This window comes from Monodon monoceros, unplaced genomic scaffold (assembly GCF_005190385.1).
Source record: "Monodon monoceros isolate NGI ecotype Baffin Bay Population unplaced genomic scaffold, NGI_Narwhal_1 Super_Scaffold_3, whole genome shotgun sequence".
NCBI lineage: Eukaryota > Metazoa > Chordata > Mammalia > Artiodactyla > Monodontidae > Monodon > Monodon monoceros.
In genome coordinates, this window is record NW_021703780.1 from 65020046 (window position 1) to 65044243 (window position 24198).

At 56.5% G+C, this 24198-nt stretch overlaps 1 protein-coding gene across 5 annotated transcripts in view; it reads right to left on the reverse strand.

Annotated features, from left to right (window-relative positions):
• Window positions 1–24198, reverse strand: part of CACNA2D2 (calcium voltage-gated channel auxiliary subunit alpha2delta 2) — a 138238-nt gene that overhangs the window by 29607 nt on the left and 84433 nt on the right. For all 5 annotated transcript variants that reach the window (XM_029242944.1, XM_029242943.1, XM_029242942.1 and 2 more), the window contains exon 4: window positions 2408–2467. In XM_029242944.1, the coding sequence (XP_029098777.1) occupies window positions 2408–2467 (60 nt within the window). The remainder of the gene's footprint in view (window positions 1–2407; window positions 2468–24198) is intronic.

Genomic DNA, 24198 nt, shown 5'->3' on the forward strand with positions numbered 1-24198 from the left:
TCCCGCAGGGACTGTGACCCAGTGTGCAGGGAGTGGGTCCTCAAGTAGCACCGTCTCAGCATCTCCTGGACACCCTGAGACCTGGGCCTTCCTTCCCGGTAGGCCCCCATGGTGCCCACTCGGCCTGCGATAAGCTGTTTCTGTCTTGGAGTAGCTGAAAATCAGGGGTCAGGGGTCCAGTAGGATGATCCTTGGAAATCTTGGGTTTTCTGCAGAGTCAGGGAGAAAAAACAGGTTTGGGGCCGAGGCAGCCTCTTCGTTTTCCTGTTTGGGGCCTACACTGGGAGGGAGAGAAAGCCAGGCCGAGGGCTTTCATTCCCTTATTTCCTGATTCCTTCATTCCCTCTCCTGTGCCTGCTCTGTGTGTCTGTCCTGGGTGGGGAGGGGAGGAAGCAGATACATCAGAAACAAAAGAAGGGACAGAGCGGGAGCCAAGGGTTCTGGATTCCCAGAAGGTGGAGGGGCTGATGGGCTGGGGAGCAGGAGCAGCCTCACTGGGAAGAGGCAAGACAAGCTGGGCTTCAAAAGGAGGAACGGGGGCTTCCCTGGTGGCGCAGTGGTTGAGAGTCCGCCTGCTGATGCAGGGGACACGGGTTCGTGCCCTGGTCCGGGAAGATCCCACATGCCGCGGAGCGGCTGGGCCCGTGAGCCATGGCCGCTGAGCCTGCGCGTCCGTGAGAGGCCCACGTACCGTAAAAAAAAAAAAAAAAGGAGGAACGGAAGGCATTCTGGGTGGAGAGATCAAGAACGGGCCTGGAGTGAGGTGTTCGGTGTGGCTGGAGCACAGGAGGAGGGGAGGGAGGAGGCAGGTTGACGAGAGAGGCAGGGACAGCCAGATCCTGGGGCCTTGAGCGCAGGCTCAGGCTGGGAATTGCAGGGAGTCACCAGGGTGAGGTTATTTGCAGGTGGGGGCACATCCAAGTGGCCAGGGAGTGCAAATGGAGGCTGCTGTGTGTATTTCTGATCAAGAGGCTGAGGAGGCACGGTGGCCCAGGGATGGGTTTGTAATGCTGGAATGGGGAGTGAGAAAAAGCCCAGCCCCCAGCTCCCAGGGAGGGAGGATCGGTCCAGGGAGTCGTTAGTTCATTAATGTGTTCACTGTAAACAACCATCTGTTACCCACAACTCCATGTGAGCTCCCTGAGGGCAGCACCCAGCACCCACCAGGCAGCAAAGGAAGAGTGCTATGGTGTGCGCTCAGGGTGGCCTGGGCGGATGGGGACTGGGGAGAAGGAACAGGTTTAGGGGGCCTGCATCATAGGTATGCACCCCCTGGCACCTGATGGCACAGCTGTGAGACTCTGCCCCCAACAGGTGACCTCAGGTAGGTCTAACCACTCTGTGCCTCAGGGTTCTCATCAGTTAAGTAGGGATAATAATCCCTCCTGCCTCCTAGAGGTGCCAGGCTCAGAGCTGGAGTGAGTCAAGGCCTCCCCCACGCCCTTATTGGCCCCTGGGTGCCAGGGGGCAGCTCTTGGTGTCTCTCCCTGCATTTAGCACAGAGACCACTGGGAGGCGTGGCCCACATGCCTGAGCGGGTGTGGAGGACACAGCGAGCCCTGCCAACTGGTCTGGTCCCTGAGGGTTCCGTCATCCTTGGCATCGGGGGTTTCCTGAGTCTGGGAGGAACGCTGCCTCAGTCTCTCTTCTGGTTTACTGTTATCCTTTGACAGGAAAGGTGTAGGTGTGTCCAGTCTTGCCCAGATCAAACACAAGCTGCCTGAATATGTGAGCCACCTGGGTGTGAGGCTGGGGATCAATGAGGCTTTCCTTCCCTCCCCCACATTCTGGGCCCTTCTGTCCTCAAAAAGAGTCCTGCTCCCAGCTTCTCACACCACCACTTGCTCCGCGCCTGAGCCCCTTCTGAGCTTTGCTGGCGGAAGGAGAGGATTTAGTGGCTGTGACAGCCTGGTCCCGGATCCAAGCCTGGCAGCCTTCTGGAAGACAGGCTGCTGCTCGGGGAAGTCTGGGAAGGGGATAGGGTCCCTTTCCCCCAGCATCTCTTCCAGGTCAGTGTATTAAAGTCTGGGAAGTCCCGGAGTCAAGAGGCCTGTCTGCCCCAGGGGCTGTCCAAGGAGTCTGTGCACCTCCTTAACCACCAAGGGGATGCCAACTTTGGGGAGCATCATTTCAGAGCAGCCTATGTGCTCATGGGGGACTCCATAGCTCCTCTGGGAGCTGGGAGTGGAATGAGAGGTTCATATCTGCACCCTGTGTCCCAGCACCAAGGGGAGCCTCAAATGTTTGCTGAACATTGGGCAAAGGTTCCCGGCTCCACCCCACAGAGCCCTTGGTGCCCTTCCAGTGGGTCTGGGCAGCCCCTCTCTCCCTCTTCCCCTGCATGCACACCCACCCTTGCTGCAGGTGGGCAGGTCCTAGGGGCTGGGGAGGGCTCTGCAGTTCTTACCTTGATGTTGTCCTGCCAGCGGTGGGCTTTCTGGAAGTTCTCTGCAGCGTCAGCCAATCTCTGAGGGACAGAGCACAGGGAGGTCAGAGACTGAGGAAGGTCTGTGCCCAGCCCAAAGCCTTCTCCATCCCCAGCAGTCCCTGGGGCCAGACTGGCTCAGGGACTCCCTGGACATCGTGCCAGACTCTCAGAGATTCCTTGATCCCAGACATTCTCCAGCTTGCTCTGTGGGCCCTTCCCCCACCCACATCGGGCTCCCACAGGAAAGGTGAAGCCTGCACAGACCTGAGTGGCATCTCCATGGGACTCCCTGGACTTCAGCTCAGCCACATTTCCTGCCCACAGGAAGGCAGGGGGACCCCTGAGGCATATTAAGACCCAGGCCCTGGAGCCAAGCCCACTGACACTCTCTACTAGCTACACACCAGTGTCATCCCAGCGTCAAGAGGAAGGCCTTCCCCAGCCAAAGAGGAAATGCCACAAGTGACAGAGTGCCTCGCTGATGCACCTTTGCCCCCAGCTTGCTCAGGGCCCAGAAGGAGGTGCCCACAGCCCACCTCTGCCCACCCAGGCCTGTCCCCACTGTCCCTGTCCTGGCTTCCTGAGCCCCCTCCCAGCAGGGCTCTCTAAGCCTTCTGTCCACACAAGCCTGGTCCATCCTTTGGTGCTGGTTCCTGTGGCCTCCTCCACTGAGACCCCTGTGCCTGTGAGCACAGCTGCGTCTGTCCATCCCACACCTTGTTACCCAATACACCTAGTGCCAGACTGTGCTGATGTGTGGAGATATGGCAGAGCCAGCCCTGCCCTCCCACAGTTCAGAGGAGAAAACAGACATAACCAGGCAGAATAACTAGGGCAGGACTAGCTGAGGTGCTTTGGGAAGCTCAGCATTGTGGGAACTTGGGAGGTCAGGGAAGGCTTCCTGGAGGAGGTGCTGGAAACTCGCTACCCTTTGGGCCTGAATCCTGACCCAGAGATTCTTACTTTGTGCCTCCGTAGAGCCTGTCTCTTTAGGAAGTCTTTTTTGAAAATTAATTAATTAATATTTATTTTTGGCTGCGTTGGGTCTTCATTGCTGCGTGCGGGCTTTCTCTAGTTGCAGCGAGCGGGGGCTACTCTTTGTTGCGGTGCACGGGCTCCTCATGGCGGTGGCTTCTCTTGTTGTGGAGCACGGGCTCTAGGCACGCAGGCTTCAGTAGTTGTGGCACGCAGGCTCAGTAGTTGTGGCTTGTGGGCTCTAGAGCACAGGCTCAGTAGTTGTGGTGCATGGGCTTAGTTGCTCTGCAGAATGTGGGATCTTCCCGGACCAGGGCTCAAACCCTTGTCCCCTGCATTGGCAGGCGGATTCTTAACCACTGCGCCACCACGGAAGTCCCCCTTTAGGAAGTTTTGAGGCTCCTGAGGACAGGACTGAGCCTGGCCCTCTAGGGCCTCCTGCAGAGCTGAGTGCAGTGAAGTCCTGTTCATCATAATGATGACTGTCACCCTGAACTGATCATCTACTGCATCCAAGCCCTCCCCCAGGCCAGGGACACATCACGTGTACCTGTCACCATTCACAACGTGCTTGACGTGTCCTCCTCAGATGAGGGTACCCGGCACAGAGGTGGTGAGCAGCCTGCCTAAGGTCAGAGGGGCTCTGGGTTGGGCTGGGGCCCTCACCACCAAATTTGCCTTGCCCAGCCCATGACCAAGGTCCGAAGGTATGCTCCACAGGGCCCACCATGCCTGGGGAGGAAAACAGTAGCTCTTGGTGTGGAAGGGGCTCTGGTCCCCAACTCCCCGCCCTATTTGACCCCATGAGTGGAGCAGTAGGGTCCTGCCTTCTGGCCTCCAGCCCCCACTCAGAGGGCCCTGCCCCCTTGGTATTCAAGACAAACACTCCCATCCATCAGTCCAGGCCTGATGGCTTGTGGGCCCAAGAGGGGAAATTCTAAAATAAAGCCTGGCAGCTGCCCATCGGGGGAAATGGGAGACCAGCTTTTCCTCCCTTCTAGCGTGGCACAGTGTGGTGGGGGCCTGGTGGGACTCCCTGTAGAGCCGCAGCCTCCACTCGCTGGGCAGGATGCCACCTCTGGCTGTTAGAAGGGCTGTGCAGAGCTATCCCTACTCCCGCTGGGCCTGGCTCCCCCTCCTCCTCAGGGCAAAAGCACTGAATGCTGGGAAGGCTATGAGGCTGGGGGACCTGGGGGCAGGGTGGGAAAGTCAAACTCCCTCACTTCACATTGCTGAGACCCTCCTGCCACCCCCACCCGTCTTTTTTGCAGGTTTTGTCCTCTGCCCACCTGTTACTGCAGTGACTGCTTGGGTGGGCCCTACCCCAATAATCCAGCTTCAGGAACCATAGGCCTCTCTTCTCCCAGATGGCTCTCAGGTCTTGCCTCCAATCCTGGCCCCTCCTGAGCTCCTGGATACCTTTCTGGGGTAACCCTTAGGCCCACCAGAGCTTACAACACCCCCTCTTAGAATGAGCCCCTCCACCCTGTGACCACTGCCCCTACATCCCACCCTTAGTGTTCTTCACACCACCTTACTGATCATCCCCAGCCCAGGCTCCTGCGTCCTCTCTTGCTCTTCGTCATCCTTCTCCACACAGCAGCTGCAGCCTTCAAAATGTGGATCCTGGGGCTTTCTTAAGGCCCCAGGAGCCCCCCTGTGCCCAACTCCTGCCCCTCCCTTTCCATCCTGGGTCCTCCTCTCAGCCTAAACCACAAACGCCCCCACCCGAGCCCGACCCCCTGATGGGTCCTGATTCACAAGCTGGCAGTGCCCTTCCGCAGAGGACATTACTGTGTGACACACATGGTTAACAACACTTGTCACTCCTGTTAATGGAGCACTGACCATGCGAGCTCGGCACCAGGCCTGGAATGGAGTGTGGGAGCCCAGGGAACATCCCCTGGGGCTGCATCTTGAGGGGTGAGTCTCAGGCAGTCACTGCATACCCCTTTTCCTTGCCCAGTGGCCCAACACCTTCCCAGGGATCCAGACCCTTCTCAGAGTGGGCCTGGAGCCATTGCCACTTCATGGACGATGAGGCTGGGACACATGTGGGAACAACCGGATCAGGTCCCTTGCCACAGAAAAGCCACACGGTTGATAGGGTTGCAAACACCAAACAGACACTAGTTGAAGTCTCCAAACTGGGCCATGGCCTTGAGGACCTGTCCTCTCCAGCCCCTACCTCCCCCGCTGGCCAGCGGATGCCAGCTCCTTCACCCTTCAGGACTTAGGTCTGACCCTGGGATTCACAGGCCTCAGGAACATGGGGGCTGATGGCCCCTCAGGCTCGCTAGCCTAGTGGCCAAGGTGAGGGAGACCAGGGAGGGAGGGCCCCAGCCTCCAGCCTCCTTGAACTCATGGAGTCCCATGGGCTCAAAGGCCCGGGTCAGCCCGCTGACTCGTGAATAACGGAGTTGCAATAGCCACAGCGAAAGGATTACTTTTAATCCTCAGTAATGATCAAGCCATTATTATTTTTTCGGTGTTACAGATCAATCAGTCCATCCCCAGGCACCGGACGTGTGGAAACTGCTAAATCCACAGGCCTGGTGGTGCGGGAGGAAGGGTTGAGGCAGCTGAACGGGGGCGGGGTGGATGGGGCAGGCTGTGGCTGCACGCGGTCCCTCAGGCCTGAGGGTGAGAGGGAAGAGGACGGGAATACACATGGCACGCACGAGGGGCCCCAGGTGGGGATCAGAGCTTGGACCCTGGAGCCTTGGGTTCAAACCCCAGCTTCCCCCTCCAGCTCTCAATTTCCTGCTTATAAATTAGAAGCAGTAACCTTACCCACGCAGAGGGTAGTTAGGTTCTTGGCAGCCCCCTTGCTTCAACAGCCAGTAGCTGTCCATAAAGCCCAGTGCCCTGGTGTTTCACTTGCTGGCTCTAAGCACACAAGCCTTTTGCCCACCTCTGGGCCTTCCTGGCATCCACTCTTTCTGCTTGGGATGTGCTCCCCATCATCTCAGTCAGTGCTATCAGACTGTCACCTCTTCTGGAAGCCTCCTGTTGCCCTTGTCCTGTCCATGGGCTCCCCTCCCCTCTGCCAGGCACTCAGACTTGTGCTCCTGTCTTCACAGAGCCCACAACAGTCAGGCCTGCTCGGGGCTGGCTGGGAGACTGCTCACAGCCCTGCCTCTGCCTCTGCCCTGCCCCGAGGTTCATCCTCCTTGCGCTTCCCTCCCACCTCCCCCAAGTCCTCCAGATGGCCTGGGGGAGACAGGATGGGGAAGGACACTGAGATCCAGAAGTAAAGGGAGAACCTACAAAGACTCCTAGCAGGGCAGGGGCAGCAGTGGGAACATGGCTCACTTCATCTCAGGGCTCCTGCCTGTCTGGGGGAGATGTGCTCTGTTCCCATCCCTGACCCTGAATACCTGTTCCCTGGGACCAGCTCCCTGCTCGGGCTCTGGGCTCTGCTCTCAGAGCCACCTGCAGTCTCTGGCTCTCCTGCTACCAGGCCCCTGCGCATTCCGCTCCCTCCTTGTGCACTCCTGCCCAGACTCCTCCAGCCTGTTTCATTCCCTCACCCTTGAGGCGTTAGCTTAGACCCCATTCTCCTCCTAACCACTTCCTGACCCATGGCAGGCTCCCATCTCTCCCCATCATGGAACTTAGAGAACCCTCTGCTTTTCCCCTTGAGCTGAGCTTGGTGGGCACTGTATCTGGCAGCTATCAAGTTTACAGTAACTTGCCCCCTGGCACGTAGTAGGTACACAATGAACATCTGATAAATCAAAGTCAGAATGTCTCTGAACCTGGGTAACGGCTTGAGTCTGGACCTGCCTGGTCAGCTGTGTGACCCTAGGTGTGTGGTTTAACCTCTCTGAGACTTTTTCTTCATCACATCCTGGAGGGTGAGGGCTGCCTATGAAGGTGATGCTACGAAGTTGCTGATGGTGGCTTGCCTGGCCTGCGATGTCTCCATCATGGCCAAGGCGTTGGAGGGAACTATGGTGGGACTGCTGAGCAGGGCTGCTCACAGCTAAGTCAATTACGATAACAGCGGGCATTTCAGAGGCAATTATCAGAGAGTTTCACTTAACAATCAATTTCCCTCAGCGGAAACTGTTCTTACGGGAAAGGGCAAGAAAGAGGAGGACTGGGCTGTGGACAAAGCTCCCCTGGGGGAGCAGCCCCCTCTACAGACACCTTTGAATTTCACTAAGTTCAAAGTCTCTCAATTGCTCTGGAGCTGAGACAGACCATGACCTAAGATAAGGGACCTGAGGCCATGGTGGCTGCCCCTCAGAGGCCAACACCTGGAGGATAAGGGCCCCCCGCTGGAGGAGCGGGGCTTGGGCCTGGTGGGTTGGAGCCCTCAGGCTTCTCCACTCCATCCTCTTTGAGGTCCCACTCCTCCCCGCAGGTTGGTGACCCCACTTCTCCTTGGCCTCCTCCCTTCATCCCCCTCACCTGGAGCCCCCCACCCACCCACCCAGTGCTGGCCTAGCCTGAAAGGGTCTGGGGAGTAACTACCCATCAAACAGGATTTGTTCTGTGCAGCCCAGAGGGAAAGATTGAATGAGTTTTTTGGTCTTAGTTGGTTATAGCTACTTTCTCTTCCGAGAGGTTATGAGAGGCTTAGGATAAAAGGCCCTGAACCCAAGAGGCACAGGATATTGAGGTATGTGCCAATGGGGGCTGAGCCTGGCAGAAGCTGTGATGGGGGCTCTGAGGTAGAGGTTGGGGGCAGCAAGCCCAGAGTAAAGTCCTAGCACCAAGTAGGTGCCCCAAGAACACCGCCAGAGGGTTGCAAAGAAGGATGATACCAGACACTGCCCGTGTAATTACCCTGAGCTGACTGGTGCAGTTAATCCAACGGCAGGTGGAAGACTGTACCTCTTCCTCACCCTCCCCACCCCACCCCTAGCAAGACACCTAAGAGGTGGCTTTTTTTTTTTTTTTTTTTTGCGGTACGCGGGCCTCTCACTGCTGTGGCCTCTCCCTCTGCGGAGCACAGGCTCCAGACGCGCAGGCTCAGCGGCCATGGCTCACGTGTCCAGCCGCTCCACGGCATGTGGGATCCTCCCGGACCGGGGCACGAACCCGTGTCCCCTGCATCGGCAGGCAGACTCTCAACCACTGTGCCACCAGGGAAGCCCGAGAGGTGGATTCTTTTGTTCCCCATTCTGTAAGGGGACTGAGCATTAGTGCCACTGCCCCAGGCCCCTGGTGAGGAAGTGGTGGAGGGGGCATCAGTAGGCCTACCAGCAGTGTTGGATGCCGAATGTTCCAGGGAAGGATCAGGTCTGGCCAGGTGGGGCGTGGCTGGTTGGGCTCAGGTGTTCCTTACCTGCTTCCCAGAGTGGTTCCTTTGCCCTTTCCCCAGGAGAGGGGATCAGTAACTGGACTCTCAGATGCTGCTCTGAGCCAATCCCCCCCATCCTTGGTGTCACTGGACCCAGTCCCTGGGAAGGGGTAAGCACCAGGGTGCCCAGAAGCCCCTGCCCAGCACAGCACTGCCACCACTGCCACCCTGCTTCCCTCCCCACCTGTGGGCCCTGTATTAACTCTGTATTGTGTACTGATAGATACTAAATGCAGATTTCCAATTTTCAGAACAGTTATGGTCTAATGAGTAAATAATATACATATTTCAAACTGTCTAAAAAAGATATCTGCATAATCAAAATATCTACATAATAATGAAGCAGGATGCAGTTCAGCAAGGAAGGCACTGGAGCCCCAGGGCTGACAATAGGGCAAGAAGCACAGGCAAGTGAGGAGTCCTGGCCCTGTGGGTCCATTCTTCCTGCCACCTTAGCCTGAACGGGTGTTTGTCTGTCTGTCTACTGCCTTCTTCAAGCAGGTTCACCCATGGTCAGGGACCAGGAGAATCCTAACTTGGCCCTGTTCTTGCACAACTTGTGCCTGGGGAAGGTGCAAGTGTGGGCAGACAGTGCCTGCTATGTGAGCGATGGGTATCCTGATGCCTCTGACTGCTCAGAGCTTTATGGGCACAACCTCACTCACCACAACCTTCTGAAGGCGGTCCTGTCCTGATCCCCATTTTGCTGGGTTCTGAGGGGTGAAGAGAAGTGCACCAGTGTGGGCAGAGCAGGCTGACAGGACCCATGACTTATGTATGGCAGGTGATGAAGAGGTTGGTGGCTTTGCCTTCCGGTCAAATGTGCTGCCGACACTGGCACCTCCTGGGCAGCACCAGCACTCAGCCTTCTGGTGAGCCCTCCCGCCTTCTCCACCCATCCTCTCCAAAGTCCCTTCTTTCACCCGCTTCCTGCATCCATCCACACCGGACACACCTGGCTCCGGTCCCACAACACATCTGACCCACGCTTTCTGTATTAACCGTGCTTCTAGCTTAAAGATGAAACAACCACCGGAACAGATGAAAAACAAACAAACAAACACCCAAAACCCGGACCAAAATTCTAGCAACCGAAACTGCAGGGAAAACAACAAACACTCCTAGCTGCAAAGGGCGCCTGGTGGAGGGGGGAGCCATCACGTGAGGCCCACGCTGTTCTTAGCAGCGACAGGCTCCCTGACCTTTTCCCTCACCAGCCACACGTGTTCTCCACGAGTTGATAAAAAAGTTAGTAAAATGGAATTTTTTCTTAAAAAAAAAAAAAAGGTCAGAATACATGTAACAGGGAAAAACTCACTCGAGTTGTTCCCCTCTGGAAGGGGCACCCATCTCTCCAGCCCCGGGCCTGGGCTTGCTCACTCCCTGTGGGCACCCTGGCCTTGGTTATCGATTCCTGTGCCCCCTCTGTCCCTGCCTGCAAGGGGCAGCCTGTGTTTTAATTTCCCAGGAAAAATATGAAGAAGTGAGGGGTGGCTTGTGATGAAGATGGAGATGCAGCTGGGGAACCTGGTGTCCAGAGGCTTGAATTTCAGACCAGACAGGATCATTCTGCTCAACCAAGGGCAGCTGCTAGCTTATATTTTGCCATGGGAGGACTTTTAAAAAATCCACTCTGTCCTATTACTGGTATGTAACCCCAAAGTGGACATTTTCACATCAGGAAAAGGAAAGCCATGTGCTCTGAGATGCTCCTTCCCAGGAAGGAAAGGAGGTGAAGCCACACTCAGGTGATGACAGAAATTCCACTGGCTTCAATGGACACTTTAGCTTTCAACAGGAACCGTGGTCAATACAAAAACGTGTCTACAGGGCAAGGGGTGAGGAAAGGGGCTCTGGAGGCTGGGCAGGACATTTGCAGGGGCCAGCCTGAATTTACAGAGCAGTTCTCAGGAGCCACAGATGAAGTCCTCTCTCAGGAGATTTCAACTCTGGCATCAGGTTGCTTCAGGAGGGGATGCACGTGGCCATGCACGGCCTCATGCTGAGGGCAGTAGGACAGGCCCGGCTCTTGGGGCCCTGCCCTGCCAGGTCACTGCTGCTGCTCCTAGGTCCCCCATTGGGCACCTTTGAGAGGTTCCTTGATGAGAGATAAGCCAGTAAGTCCACGTACCGCATCAGGTCTGTGTTTGGGCTGTGGCCCCGGAGCCCTGCCATACGGAGGCACCTTGGCCTTGAGGAGCCCGAGCCAAGGGCTGGGCCATGTGGACTCCAAGGCTGCTGGGACTCCTTCCAAGGCACTGCCCTGCTCAGCACAGTCCCTCAGGGTCAGAAGCCGCCAATCCAGCGGGCACCTCCTCAGTTCCCAGCATGAAACCTGCACATCTCCACAGTGAACCAGTCCCTGGTGAACCAGGTGAAATTTCTCATAAATTTGCCAGTTTTTTCAGTCTTCCTCCCTCTTTGGTGTAATTCACCAAAGTTTCTTTCCTTTTCACCCTTTTAAAAAACACACAGAGAGCATCACGTGAAGGTATCAGGCCCAGGGCTGTTGGCCACTCTTGAGACAGAGGAGCAGGCAACACGTCATTTGTCTAAGTGTACCACGGAACACGTCCTTTCCCCTCATCAGGCCACGTTCTAGAGACACACATGTGTGGGCATGGGTGTGTGTGTGCCTGTGTGTGACAATGCCCCTGCCACTTGGGAGGCCCGAGCTCCTAGGGCTTGGTGACTGGCCCAGCATGTACTTTGGGAAGCATTAACCTCTTCTCTCTGGACCTCAGCTTCTCAAGTCCATAATAGGCACCAGAAGCCCACCCGGCCCTCCCAGGGCTGTGGAGATGTGAATAAGGTATGGACAGAAGACAGGATGTAGACTCACCCGCGAAATTGGAGATACAGTCCCAGGGAGTGGGTTGCCCCTTCCCTCCCCTCAGCTTCACCCCAGGGGCCTACTGACTGCTCCCCTTAACCTCAGCTTTTCTCTTGGGCCTTCTGACCTTGGCTTGACCTCTTCCCCTCTGAAGCCCATGCCAATTGACTGTCACTCGCCTCAGCACCACCTTTGTCCACTGCCCCCCAGCACCCTGGCCTGGCCTTCAGCCCAGCCCTGCCCTGCCCCAGGAAGAGACCAAGGTCCCATTTCAGTGTCCTACTCAACCAACCCCATCCAAGCCGGGCTGTCCCTTCCCTAAGGTCACCCCTTAGAAGCTGCTCCCCTCCAAAGCCCCCTATTCCTGTGCCTCCTTTCTCCCTTCCAGACCAGACCTCTCCAGAACACCCCCCTCCCCTGCTCCAACCCAACTTCAGACTCCCACCCAAGCTGCTTGGCATGAGCTCATCTGCCCCAGGCCCTCACACCTTCAGGCCTCCCACACAGACCCCTGTGTCCCCAACCAGTGCTTCCTAGATGCCCTGACCACTCTTCCCTTTCCTGTTGCCATCCTTTACAGGGCCCTGTGTGGCCTGGTCCCACCAAACTCGTCACCCGCACCATGCTGACCTTGAACTCTGCCCACCTGCCATGCTGAGGTTCCCTATACTTATTTGTGCTGTGCCCTGAACCTGGACTGCCCTTCCTGCCCCCTCCCCTGGCAGCTCCACCTCATCCGTTAGGAGTCAGTGCCCATCTACCTCTTCCAGGACGCCTGGTGCCCTTGCCAGGCTGGGTTTCCAGAATCCCCTGTGGTGTCTCCATCACTGTTGCATCTGACTCCCTCCCAGATGCGGTCTCTAGAGGGCAGGGACTTGATTCTTGGATTGGTGTGGCCGCAGAGCTGGGCACAGGCTTCTACCATGGCCAGTGGGGTCGGGGGGGTGGATCAGGAGGTGCCCTTAGGGACCTGCCGTCTTGGAGGCCCTGGATTTCCCTGGGATGGAGACTCATAGACTAGGCCAGAAGCAGCACTGACAGAGCATAGGGATCCAAGGTGGTGCAGAGATAAAAGTGAGGGCAGGGTGAGGCTGAGTCTAAGTATGGGTCACACTGGGCACACCATGTTGAGGGGCCAAGGGGTTGCCTCAGGGGTCTGAAATGCTGACGTCTGCTCTCTGGGACTCCGACTCCACTCTGGACCTCATGAAAATGTTATCTACCAGTCCCACCCAGCTGCTGCCAAGTCAGTGATGAGGTGGTATTGAAGCAGAAGCCATAGGGGCCCTGTTGGAGTAAGAGGCTAGGGGGTGATGGACATGGGCCCCTCATCTGGCCAGATCAGCCAGGAGTTGGGTCCCTGGGGAGTTCAGCACCCCCCGCCTGGGCCCCAGACGAGTGCGTTCTCCTGATGTGCTCCAACAACGTCCTCCAGGAAGCCTTCTTGGATGCCTCTATGCCCCACCATGGGAGGGTGGTAGTTCCAGTGAGAAGGCTTTGATGTGACCTTCCTTCTTTTCTGTCAACAAATGTTTATTAAGCACCTACTGTGTGCCTGGCCTGTGTTAGGCATGAGTAGGTCCGTGAGCGGTACAGACACGGCCCTGCTCTCATGTGATATACCATCAGTAGGGTCTTCCCTATCTTCCCACTACAATTCAGTCTCACTGTCCTGAGCACAATTCAGTCTCACTGTCCTGAGCCTCTACCTGATAGAGGCTTCTGCAGGAAGAGCTGCCTGAGGTGGCGACTTCACTGGCAGAATTTAAGGGTGCTAGGAGGCCTTCCTGCTATGAAATGTATTTCCACCTGAGAGCCTGAGCGCCCCCCACCAACTAGAACAGCAGAGCCTGAGCCCCTGCCTGTGAGGATAGCAGAGCCCAAGCCCTTGCCCAGCTGCCATGCTCCCTTCCCTTGATGTTATTTTTATACTTTTTCCTAAAACACAGCCTGAGCGGGCCCTTCTCGACTCTATTAACATTAGGAATCTAATCAGTAATCAGGCAGCTCATAATTTTCTGATTAGCTCTGATTAGGCCCAACCTCGCGGGGAGAGGCAGTGGGACAGTGAGGAGGGAGGCGGGCCCAGAGGGGCATGGGGATGTGCCTGAGGGGGCACTGGCAGGGCTGGAGGTGGAGGGCAGAGGGAAAGAGCCCCTGGTCCCACTGTCATTTGTCCTGGGGGAGGGTATGGGGTGAAGCCTGGGGTTGCACTGGGTCAGAGAGGTTGCAGGGGCCAGAGAGCAAGGGCAGCAGGGAAGGGGCCCCAGGTTCATCTTGCAGCAGGGATCCCAGGGCAGTTGGGCCGGGATTTTCAGGGGCCTAGCTTGATGATCATCACCTTCAATGTGGAGGCAATGAGGCTGGGGCCCCTACTGCACAGTGGGGGAGCCAATGCCTGGAGGGACTGCCCAGGTGATGGTGCCAGTTAGGGGCAGAGCCTGGACCTGTACTGAGGCATCCCAAGCCAGGGCCAGGCCTCCCTTTTGCCTGAGGCCTGTTTGTCACCTTCGCAGCACATACCCAGATGGAACCATGGTGCTGGCCAAACCAGATCCATGGTCATCCCTTGCTGACCATGAAGTCCCTCATCCACTGGACTTTCCCACAGGCCCAGATTTCTTGATGCCACACCCTGGAGCTCTGTCAGGTCAGGGTCAGAGTGGCCTTGCCCCTGGCCCTGGTCTGGATCACAGGTCACCACCTGTTGTTGAATGCAACAATCCAGATGACCTCTGATGAAATGCACGAGCCCATCCGAGGAGGTGTGTACAGCTAATGCCATGCAAATTGGCATGGAGGCAATCAGCCTGACTCTAAAAGCTGCCCTACGGGCTGCAGGCTGGCTCATTGTCTTTTCTGTCAATTTGCATCTCATTACCCAGAAGGCTGTGCTCACTGGAGGTTAAAAGAAAAGGAGAATCAAGCAAGCCCCACTGTGTCCTGCCTCCAGCTAGGGCACAGCCCACATGTGGGACAGGGCTGCCTGGTGGACTCTCCCACGAGAGATACTCCACTGGAAGCCTTGACAGCCCTGTAACCCCATCACCACCACCACCGTTACCTCTGCCCCCACCAGAGTGTTTCTCTCAGCACTACCATCACCATTACCTCCATCATCACCACTGATCCCCACTTAACCACCATCAACATTCCCATGACTACCGCCAACATTCCTCATCACCACTGCCAACATTATTCCATCATCACCACCACTGCGACCCCTATCACTATTGCCAACATTATTTTTATCACTCTGGCACCACTCCCATCATCATTGCCAAAGTTATTCCCATCACCATTACCATTGTCATCCCCAGTGGGACTCCCATCACCAATCAGCAGTGTTACTCCCATCACCGTCACCACCATCACCAGTAGCTCCACCATCACTACCTTCATCCCCACCATCACAGTCACCAACACCATTACTGTCACTTCTACTACCATCACCATCTACCACTGACTCCACTATCAACATCACCTCCACCACCGCCACAACCATCACTAGTATGGCCATCACTCCACTGTGGTACCTCCGCTAGCATCTCACATCTCCTTGTGATCACCACCACCACCACCCGCCCCATCACCTCTGCACCCCTGAGGAAAGTCTGATGAATGGGCAGAGACTACTCACTCTTTACCTTTCTCTGCCCATCACCCTCCAGCATCATTGGAAGGCTAGGGAACCTGTAAACAAATGATTCAGTGATCACAGACCTCATAAATCAACCAACCAAATCTGGCCTGGACGCTGGTGCTTGTAACTGGGTGTCTCAGGAAGGAAGCCCTCACGGCCAGGGGGTGGGATGGGGGTGCACGCCCTCTCTGGCAGAGCCCCTGGGAGGTGGGGCTTACTTTACTCCCCTGATCAGCGGCCACAGTGCCCCATAGGCGGAGCCAGGAGCTTTGTGTGTGACATGGGCGACTGATGCTAGTGCCCCTCTGAACCTTCACTACTTTGTCTCTAAAATGAAGCTTCTAATAGTCCTGACCTCACAAGGCTGTGCGAGGATGAAGGCAAACAATAAGAGAATGTTGAGTATCTAGGACCCACTCAAAACGTCACATAAAACCTGTGGGAGAGGAGTGTGGTTAGATCAAACTGGGAGGGCTTCCTGGAAGAGGGAACAGCAGGCCAAATTTGAAGGCCAAGGCCAGACAGAGAAGAGGAGGAAGGGGATTCCAAATGGGAGCCTCAGCTGTGCACAGCTGTGCGGAGAGGAGGGCGGTCTCGGCCAGGGAAGCTGATGCAGGCCTTTGCTCCTCCTGAGCCTCCTTCCGTCCAAGGGTGTTCGTGGTCTCAGTGTGGCTGAGCCTCTTCCACAGGACATGGTGATACACACCTTGCTTCACACATATGGTCCATTTAAGCCCTATGAAGCCCAGTCATCATTCCCATTACACCAACAAGGACACCAAGGCTGAGAGATGAAGCCAAACCAAGAGGAAGTAGGGGCTCCCCCACAGAGGTCACCCGGAAGAGTGGGAATTAGAGCCACATCTTTCCACTCGGGCTGCCGTTCTGCTGGGTGTGGACGCCTGAGACTCCAGCCCATCGCTGCCCACCACCTTTGGTGGTAGCAGCATGGGCACCACCTGGGACACAAGGCTGGGCACTGGTTGGCCCGGGGGCGATGCTGGGGGCCTGGGCAGAGGCGACAGGCAGACAAAGGCCTGGAGGCGGAGGGTGGGGTGGGCACAGCCTGGCTGCCAGGTGGAAACGTCCAGGGTAAAAGCTGCTCTGAATACTGGCTGCATCCCGCTGCTCCAATCAGCCTCGACACTCAGTTATTACGAGGAGTAAAGGCGGCCGGAGGGACAGCTGGAGCCTTGGCGACAACATTTAAGGCGTTTGTCAGAGCCGTGGGACACGGGCTGCCAGGCGCTAATGGCTTCTGCTCGCTGCTGCCAAGTGAGAGGAGGGCCGGCAGGTGAAGGCGGCCTTGCTCCTGCCCAGGTCCTGTGCCCAGCCCACACTGCGCGGCTGCTCCACAACAGGTAGGGCCCACCTGGGCCTTACAGATGCCTAGCAATGGCCACACAGCCACGGTGCCAGCTGGGGAGCGTGGGGCAGCAGCCATGTAGCACGTGCCTGCCTATTTGGGGCATCTCTGCCTCCACACCGTATTCAGGCTGCAGCCCCTCTCCCCTGGGACAAGGGTCTGGGAGTCTGTACTCTACCATGCCACCTCCCAGGAAGGAAGCCCTGAATCCCAGCTGGCTAAGGCCACCTCAGCCCCTTATCTTTTCAGCCCTTTGGGTTGGACTTTGTGTGGGAGAGATCCTTCTAGTGATGGACCCACAGTGGACTCAGATCTATCCTGATTGGGTGATTTCAGCTCTCCAGGCCTCAGTTTTCCTCCTTGTGAAATGGGAAAATGGCACCATCCAGCATCACTGCATCAGTGAGAAAACAGGAGAATGCTGAGTGCTGGCCACATGGAGCCCGGTGGCACTTGGGCTTATTAGGAAGGGCCAGTAAGAGAGTCAGATGTCACCAGGAAAGGGGGAGTGTGGACCTGGGGCTGCCTGAAGAAGGGAGTAGCTCCTGGAGGGGGGCCAGAGCAAGCTGCAGGGAAGGGCCAGGAGTTTTCCAGGGAGGAGAAACCCATGGCCAATGGCCAGGTGATCAGGTGGGGCTTTGAGTGTTCCTGAAATATAAATGGTTGGCAGGGAATTCCTGCACCTGGAAATGCACTTGTAGGACCTGTGCTTCACATGGACCTGTTGTCACGGCCACACCACTGAGCACTCACCGTGCCCCAGCACTGTTCATGAACCCCTACAAAGCAGGTCCCATTCCAAGCCCATTTTGCAGATGAGGAAACTGAGGCTCAGAAGGGGTTACTCAGTTTGTCTGTAGTCATGGCTCTTTGAGGGCAGGGTGGGGGCTTGTCGCTGGGACTGTGTAACTAAACCTCCCTCCCCCACTCATCGATTCACCCACGAGACATCCTCAGCCCCCTCTGAGACCCTGAACCCCCTCTGAGGAGGAAGTGAGCCTTTGGCTGGCTGTGGATCACAGAGCATGGGATGGGGGCACACTGTGGGGCTGGGTGAGGGACCCAGGGGACAGGAGGACACCTGGGTGGGCCTGAGCTCATCCTCAGCTTCACGGCATGACCTTGCACTTGTCATACTGGGTGGCCTTGGAGTTCTTGCCCCTTTCCCAGGGCACAGGCTGAGGCTGGAGAAGATAGGAGGGGTGCCTGAAGAAGGTGGGCAGTGTGTGTCCTTGAGGTCACTCAGTGAGCTCTGGCCCCCAGCAGCCCTCTTCCACCTGTGGTCAGCCTCTGGCATGGCTGCCGAGCACAGCCTGTGACCCTCAGGGCATCAGGGCAGGAGTGCTGCTGTGGGTTTATGTTCATCATTGTTGAGCTTAGTGATCCTCTGGGGGCAGCTGTGCTTGGCTCTGCCTAGATCTGAGGCTGTTGCCTGAGCTAAGGGCCTGGAGAGGGAGAAGGCCAGGGCCAGTCCATCCCCCAGAGGAGCAGACTCTGAGTCCTGGGCTGGCTGGATTGGCCCCAGGGCCATCCTTTCATGCCCATCAGGGCAGGACCTCCACGAGCCATCCTCATCCCACTTCACAGGTGGGATCAAAGCTCAGCAAGAGGTGGGACTCCCCTAGGGTGGGGGTGAGCAGTGAGGCTAAGTGTAGAACTTGCTCACCATCCTCGGGTCTGTTTCCCTTCCCTGAATGCAGAGCCAGGCACTCTCTGGGGCTGGGGGCTCTTTGTGTCCTAATGCCAGCCCAGCCTCACCAAGGTATTCAAGGCCTCCAGGCCACCTGATTCCCAGACTCCTGCTGGCCCACTCTCGGGTCCTGGCCATGGGGGCTTTCCCTCTCCAGCATTTTGGAGCCTGATGTCATTCCCCTGCCCTGCCCCCACCCCAGAGCCTCCTAGTACTCTCCTACAGGAAAGGGGGGGGCAAGTGGGACTCCTGTGACTGAGGACTCTTGGGCCTCCACTGAGAGAGGTCTGCCAAGCAGGAGGACTGTAGGGGAGAAGAGGCTTCAGTAGCTGATGGGAGAAGAGGCCTCTTCCATTCGACTTTGTGGTCAACAGCTTTGTAATTCTGGGGGTGGAGGGCTTGGAATTAGAGAAGGAGGACTGTGTGCATTTGCACTTGAATGTACACACACGAGTACCTGCATGAGAGCATGTGAACACAAGTGCAGACATAAAAAATTTTAAAAATCCCATGTATGTGAATACATGTGCATATGAGCATGGGAACACGTATGTATATGCATGCATGCATGCAAACGTGTTCAGGCCCATTTGCACATGGTAGGTGGTTCCTCACCTTCATGTCTTGAGCTCACCTCCTAAGGCACAGGTGGGGCAGGGCTGCTTCCTGCTGTGGCTGGGTGTGAGGTAGCTCACTGGGCCCATGGCTCCTGGACCCACAGGGCCTACTGCCTGCCATGCATGCCTGGCCAAACAGGCCCTCTGCTTCATTTTGCCACCTGCCTCATTCACACCTAGTGATCTGCTCCTCAAATATGCCCTCAATTTGTCCATTAGTTTACCTTCCTCCCATCCCTCGCCCCACCTGTGATCACTTTTGTTTTGTGTTATCTTACCCCAACTAACGCCACTGTATGGAATAAACAAAAAGGAGATGCCCAGGGCCCCTCCTCTTTCTTCTTTCAGCAACCATGTTCATGGCCTGTGCCTGCACCAGAGACACAGGTTGAATGAGACTCGGCCTCATTCTCACAGAGTTCACAGTGGAGGGAGGGGCTTCCACTTGTCTCCATGCTCACCCTGCCCCCACCCCGCACTCAAGGTACAGCCAATACTAGGCTAGACACATACTCGGAGCAAGGAAATCCTGTGCACCAGTCCCACACCAACTGCCCACTAGGTGCTCTTGTGGCTACAGTTATCACTTTTGGGGGCCTACAGTCCACTTGTGACCAACACAACCATGGGGGGTGAGGCTGGTGCTACTGGTCCATTTTCCAGAAGAAGGAGGCTCAGAACAATGTGGTTGAGTACTCCATGGCCACAGAACTGGCAGGAGGTGGGACCAGGACACACACCTAGGTCTATTCAGATGCTGAGCCCAGGCCTAAAGCAATGCAGCCTGTGTGGGCCACACCTGTGCGACCAGTGATCCCAGCACTGTCAGCAGCTCCTGCCTGTAATCCCTGGCAAGGAACAGATGGGGATCTGAGGCCTGGGGAGGAGGGACATGCTCAGGACTGGAGCCCAGGTGCCAGCTCCCAGACCCTGCTCCTAGTAAAGGTGGGAGGAGCTGAGGGGCACATCGTGAAAGTCTCCCCCAAACACCAATCCACGGGAAGCAAGACTTGGCTTCTGTGGGGAGTTGATCTAAATGTCTCATCTCTTGTGGTTAGAACACAAAGCACTGGGTCTCCCTTTTTCCTTTGGCTATCAGGAGGCTCAACTAGACCAAGCACCTGGTCCTGAGGTTGTTTATCTTGGCTCTTTTGTCTCATCCTTATTATTCATATTCTATGTTTCAAAAACCCTGTGCTTTGGTGAAGAGCTGCTCAATACTTTGCCGAATGAAGTGGGAAATAAACTAAATTAAACTGTGCTCCTCACCCCACCCATTCTCTACTCTTCCGGGAAGCAGCTAGACCCATGGGAAGGAAAACTGTCCAGGGGTCAGGAGGCCTCAGGGCTCTGTGGGGTGTCACACTCTCCCCAGTTTGTTTCCCCCTTCCTGGACCCATGTCTTCACCTCCCGCACCCCACAAGCCAAGGAGAGTGAGTGGCTCTGTGAGGCTAGACCGCCTGACGGGGGGCGGCAGGTCCCTGCTCTGAGCCACTGCCCTGCCAACGGGCAGGCCGGCATCTGGCTGGCAGGCACAGCCGTCTCCCTGGCAAATGAGATGCTTCTTACTGAGATAACGAATCGCTCCATTTAGATCCAAATTAACCTCCCCCAATTACCCCTTTTCTATCACATTTCACCAGATAGAAATCCCCTTCTGCCCGCAGACTGGGTGCTGCCCCTCCTCTCTCCCAAAGCCACAGCCAGGCCACATTCAGCAGCTCCAGAAGGGCTGGCAGTTGCATGGTCCTTCCATGGCCACATTTTTCTTTTCTTCCTTTCGTTTTTTGGGGGGTGGGGCGAGGGGGGAGGAATGGGAAGTTTCATGCAGCTGCCACTCTGAGGAGTGGGAATTTTTATTTTATTTTTTTAGCTCATTCTTTGAAATAAGGATGCAGTATGGGATCAATTTTTGATGACAGTGAAGTAAAAGGGGAAAATGGTAGCAATTTTCTCTTCTGAACATGCCCTATTTAATGGAAGGATGTCACAGTGGAGTTTTATCCAGAGGAGAGAGAGGGCCTGGTTCCCAGGGACACATGGTCAATCAGAGATGCATGGCAGGATCTCAGCCTGGGTGTGGCTGGGCACGCCCTCCCCCGCCCCACCCGATTAGGGTGGCTGCCAGGGTTCAGGACTTAAGGTGGGGAGAGACTGAGGCCACAGGCCTCCCTGTCATCTTCTGGGGCCCAGCTACAGTGACCATCTGCCCTGACCCAGCACCAGGGTGGACCCTCCCTGCCTTGTGCTCTGCTGGTCTTGGCCTACATCACAATTCTAGAGCTGGGACCCCAGGGAATCCAGTGTTAATCAGGGTTATAAAATCCTGCCCAGCTGCTGCTGCTGCCTTCATGTTAACCTAGGGAGCTGAGCTTCAGTTAGCCTGGAACTGGGGGTGGGTGGAGAATAGGGGTGGAAGCAGAGAGGGGGAGGGTGTCGGACACCCAAGGATGGGGAGAATAAAGCTGAGCTGGCTAGGACTGGGGGCAGTCAGGGCACCCAGCCTCTTGTCTTGGGCTCAGGAAGGGGTAAGGAAGGGGGCAGAGGTGGGGGCTTTCTCACTGGGGGTGCTTCTCAGGGGATACTGCAGGAGGAATTGTCCCCTCCCAGCATCAGAGGTGAACTGGAGGCAGACACGGGCTGTGTGGAGTCAGGAGGCCTTCAGAACCAGTCCAGCAGGAATCTTGGGTCCCCTGCTGGGTGTCAGGGGACCTGCCCCTGCTCCCCTGCTCTAAGTTGCCCCAGGTGTGAGGTTAATATCCCTGGGCTAGATGGACTGGGAGGCCAGGGGCCTGGTTGCCAGGGCCACATCTCCAGAGACCAGGAAACCCACCCCCAGAGTCCATTCACCACAGACCCCGTGAAACCCAGGGCACCCCGACAGTGGCTGAGCAGCACCCTGACCAGCCTTAGCCCACCCCTCCTGAGGTCCAGTCCCCTTGGCCACCTGTCTTCCAAGGCCTCCCTCTCCTTGCAGTGCAGGGACCAGGGTCAGAATGAATTTGAGCTGTACCTCGAAGGCCTGAGCAGCTCAGCCACAGACGTCTCATTCATAGATACATGCAGTCACGCCAGGCGGCTCGTGACCCGCAAGCACAGCACACAGTCACGCCAAACCCCTACGTGACCACACAGAGCCTACGGTTGTGGGCCCACGCAGCCACACGCCTGCGCAATCAGGGCCCCTGCCCAGGTGCGGTCCTTACAATCAACAACTTCGGCTTCACACAGTGAGAAGAGCACCGGCCTCTCTGGAGCCTTTTCCCGCTCACCACCCATGACCCACAAGCAATCCAGGGCTCCCAAAGTGACCTTACAAAGTCCTTACTGTGAGGCCAAAGCAGTTCTGGCAAGAACAGACCCTGCTGCCTCCTCCAGGTACTCCACGAAGCAGAAACCAAAGGGCAGGGCAGCCCCTGCCCACAAATGTCTGCAGGTCCCGGGAGGGGAGTGGGTAGATGGCGGGCTGGGCCTAGCATCCCAGTGCCCGTCTGTTGACAGATGCCACCCAAAGCCGCACCTGCCACCTCCCTCCCCTCCTCGGCTGTGGCCCGGCCTCTGAAATAATTAGCAATTCTGCTCGACAAAACGCTGGCCCGATGGGATAATAAACTCCAACATCTGTCAGAATAGCGAGCTCCTATGGAATTGCCAAGAGAAACATTTTTCTCCTCATTCAATTCACATTTAAATCGAAAACAACCCCTCCAACTTTGCGCCAGGCTGGCGGCGTGGGGCTCCAGGAGCCCACAAGCTGTTCCGAGCCTGCAAAAAGGCTCGGACGAGTGGCAATCACTCACTCAAATTAACAAATCATTTTATTTAGAAATGAAGAGAATTTATAAGTGACGGATGGCTTGGGAGCCCTGAGGAGGAACGGAAGCCAGCCATCAGCCCTGCTGCTGTGCCGGGGGGCAGCCCCATGTCACCCTCCCCCCCCGCTCCCCCCCCCCCCCCCCCCGCCAAGGCAGAAAGTCCCCCGGAGAGATTCGGTCACGCGAGCCAGCACTCCCCCTCTTCACAACCACCCAGTGTGGTAGGCAAGCCAGGAGTTACGCTGCCATTCTGTGGTGGGAACTGAGGCTCAATGAAATGCCCAAGGTCCCCAGTTGCCCCTGCCAGCCGGAGAAGGACACAGACCCCACTCTGAGGGCACTTAGCCCAAAGCAGCCTCCTGGGCCTGCAATTCTACCTCTAGGCTGCAGCTGTTGCACAGGGAGCACTGAGTCCTGTGTGAGTCCAGGGCTGGTTCTGGCTATGGACAATCCTTGCTTTATCCAATACAACTACACTCTTGAAAAGGAGCCATGGAGACTTGAGTTCCGGGCCTAGGGCCTCCGATTCACTGTTTATACCATGAAGGATATAGACTTGGACTGCCAAGGGCCTTTCCAGCTATGAGGGCCTCTGAGGACCTGGTACCAAGCACTGATAAATGAAGAAAAAAAAAAAAAAGGCTGACAAATAAGCCCCAGTTCTGGCCAGACCCCTCCGTGGGGGTCCCACAATGCCCATATGTCTTTCCTCCGATGCCTGCGTGTCCCCATCAGGGCCTGCGTGCCCTCATCAAGGACTTCACTGCTCTGTCTATAATTTCCCAGCAGACTGTTCTTTCTCTGAGGCAGGGACAATGCTGATTTTTTCCATCCCAGTGGCCCTAGTACCCAGCTCTTGGTAATTATTTGGTGAATAAACAAAAGAATGAATGAATGTCTAGCTGCACAGCCACTCAAAGGCATGAGACAGGGGCTCGATAATGCCTGGTTATCATGACACTCTCTCACCTCCATGCTTTTGCACCTGATGCTCCCTCTGCCTGGAATGCCGTTCTCCTCCTCCTCTGCCTGGACAATTGTCTCCTGCCTCTTAACGCCCGGCTCAGTTGCACTCTGTGCTGGGCCTCTTCCTGTGTAGCTTCTCACAGCCATGGTTACCGTAGGGCAGGCGCCAGTCTGGTTTACAAGGCTGGCCATCCTGGGCCAGGTTCTCTTGAGGTCACAGTGGGGTCTGATTCCTCCTGTGTCCCCCCTGGGGCCAGAGCTGGGTCTGTGGGGGCTGAGGGCACGGCCTACCTCTGAGAGCTTCTCAGATTGAGCAGCTCGACAGGAGCTGCTGAAACAAACCCAGAAATACCCCTGGAGGGTAGAGGGGAGTGGGGAGGGGTAAGAAGACAGGAGGCAGGGCCAGAGGGAGACAGGGCCAGACAGGAGAGGAGAGAGTCCCGGGACGGCGGCGGGGGACAAAGTGCTGCAGCTGGTGATAGAGGCCTGGCTGAGACCTTTATTTCTCCTGTAGGCTGGCCACCTCTGTGCGTGAGGCCCAGAGGGAAAA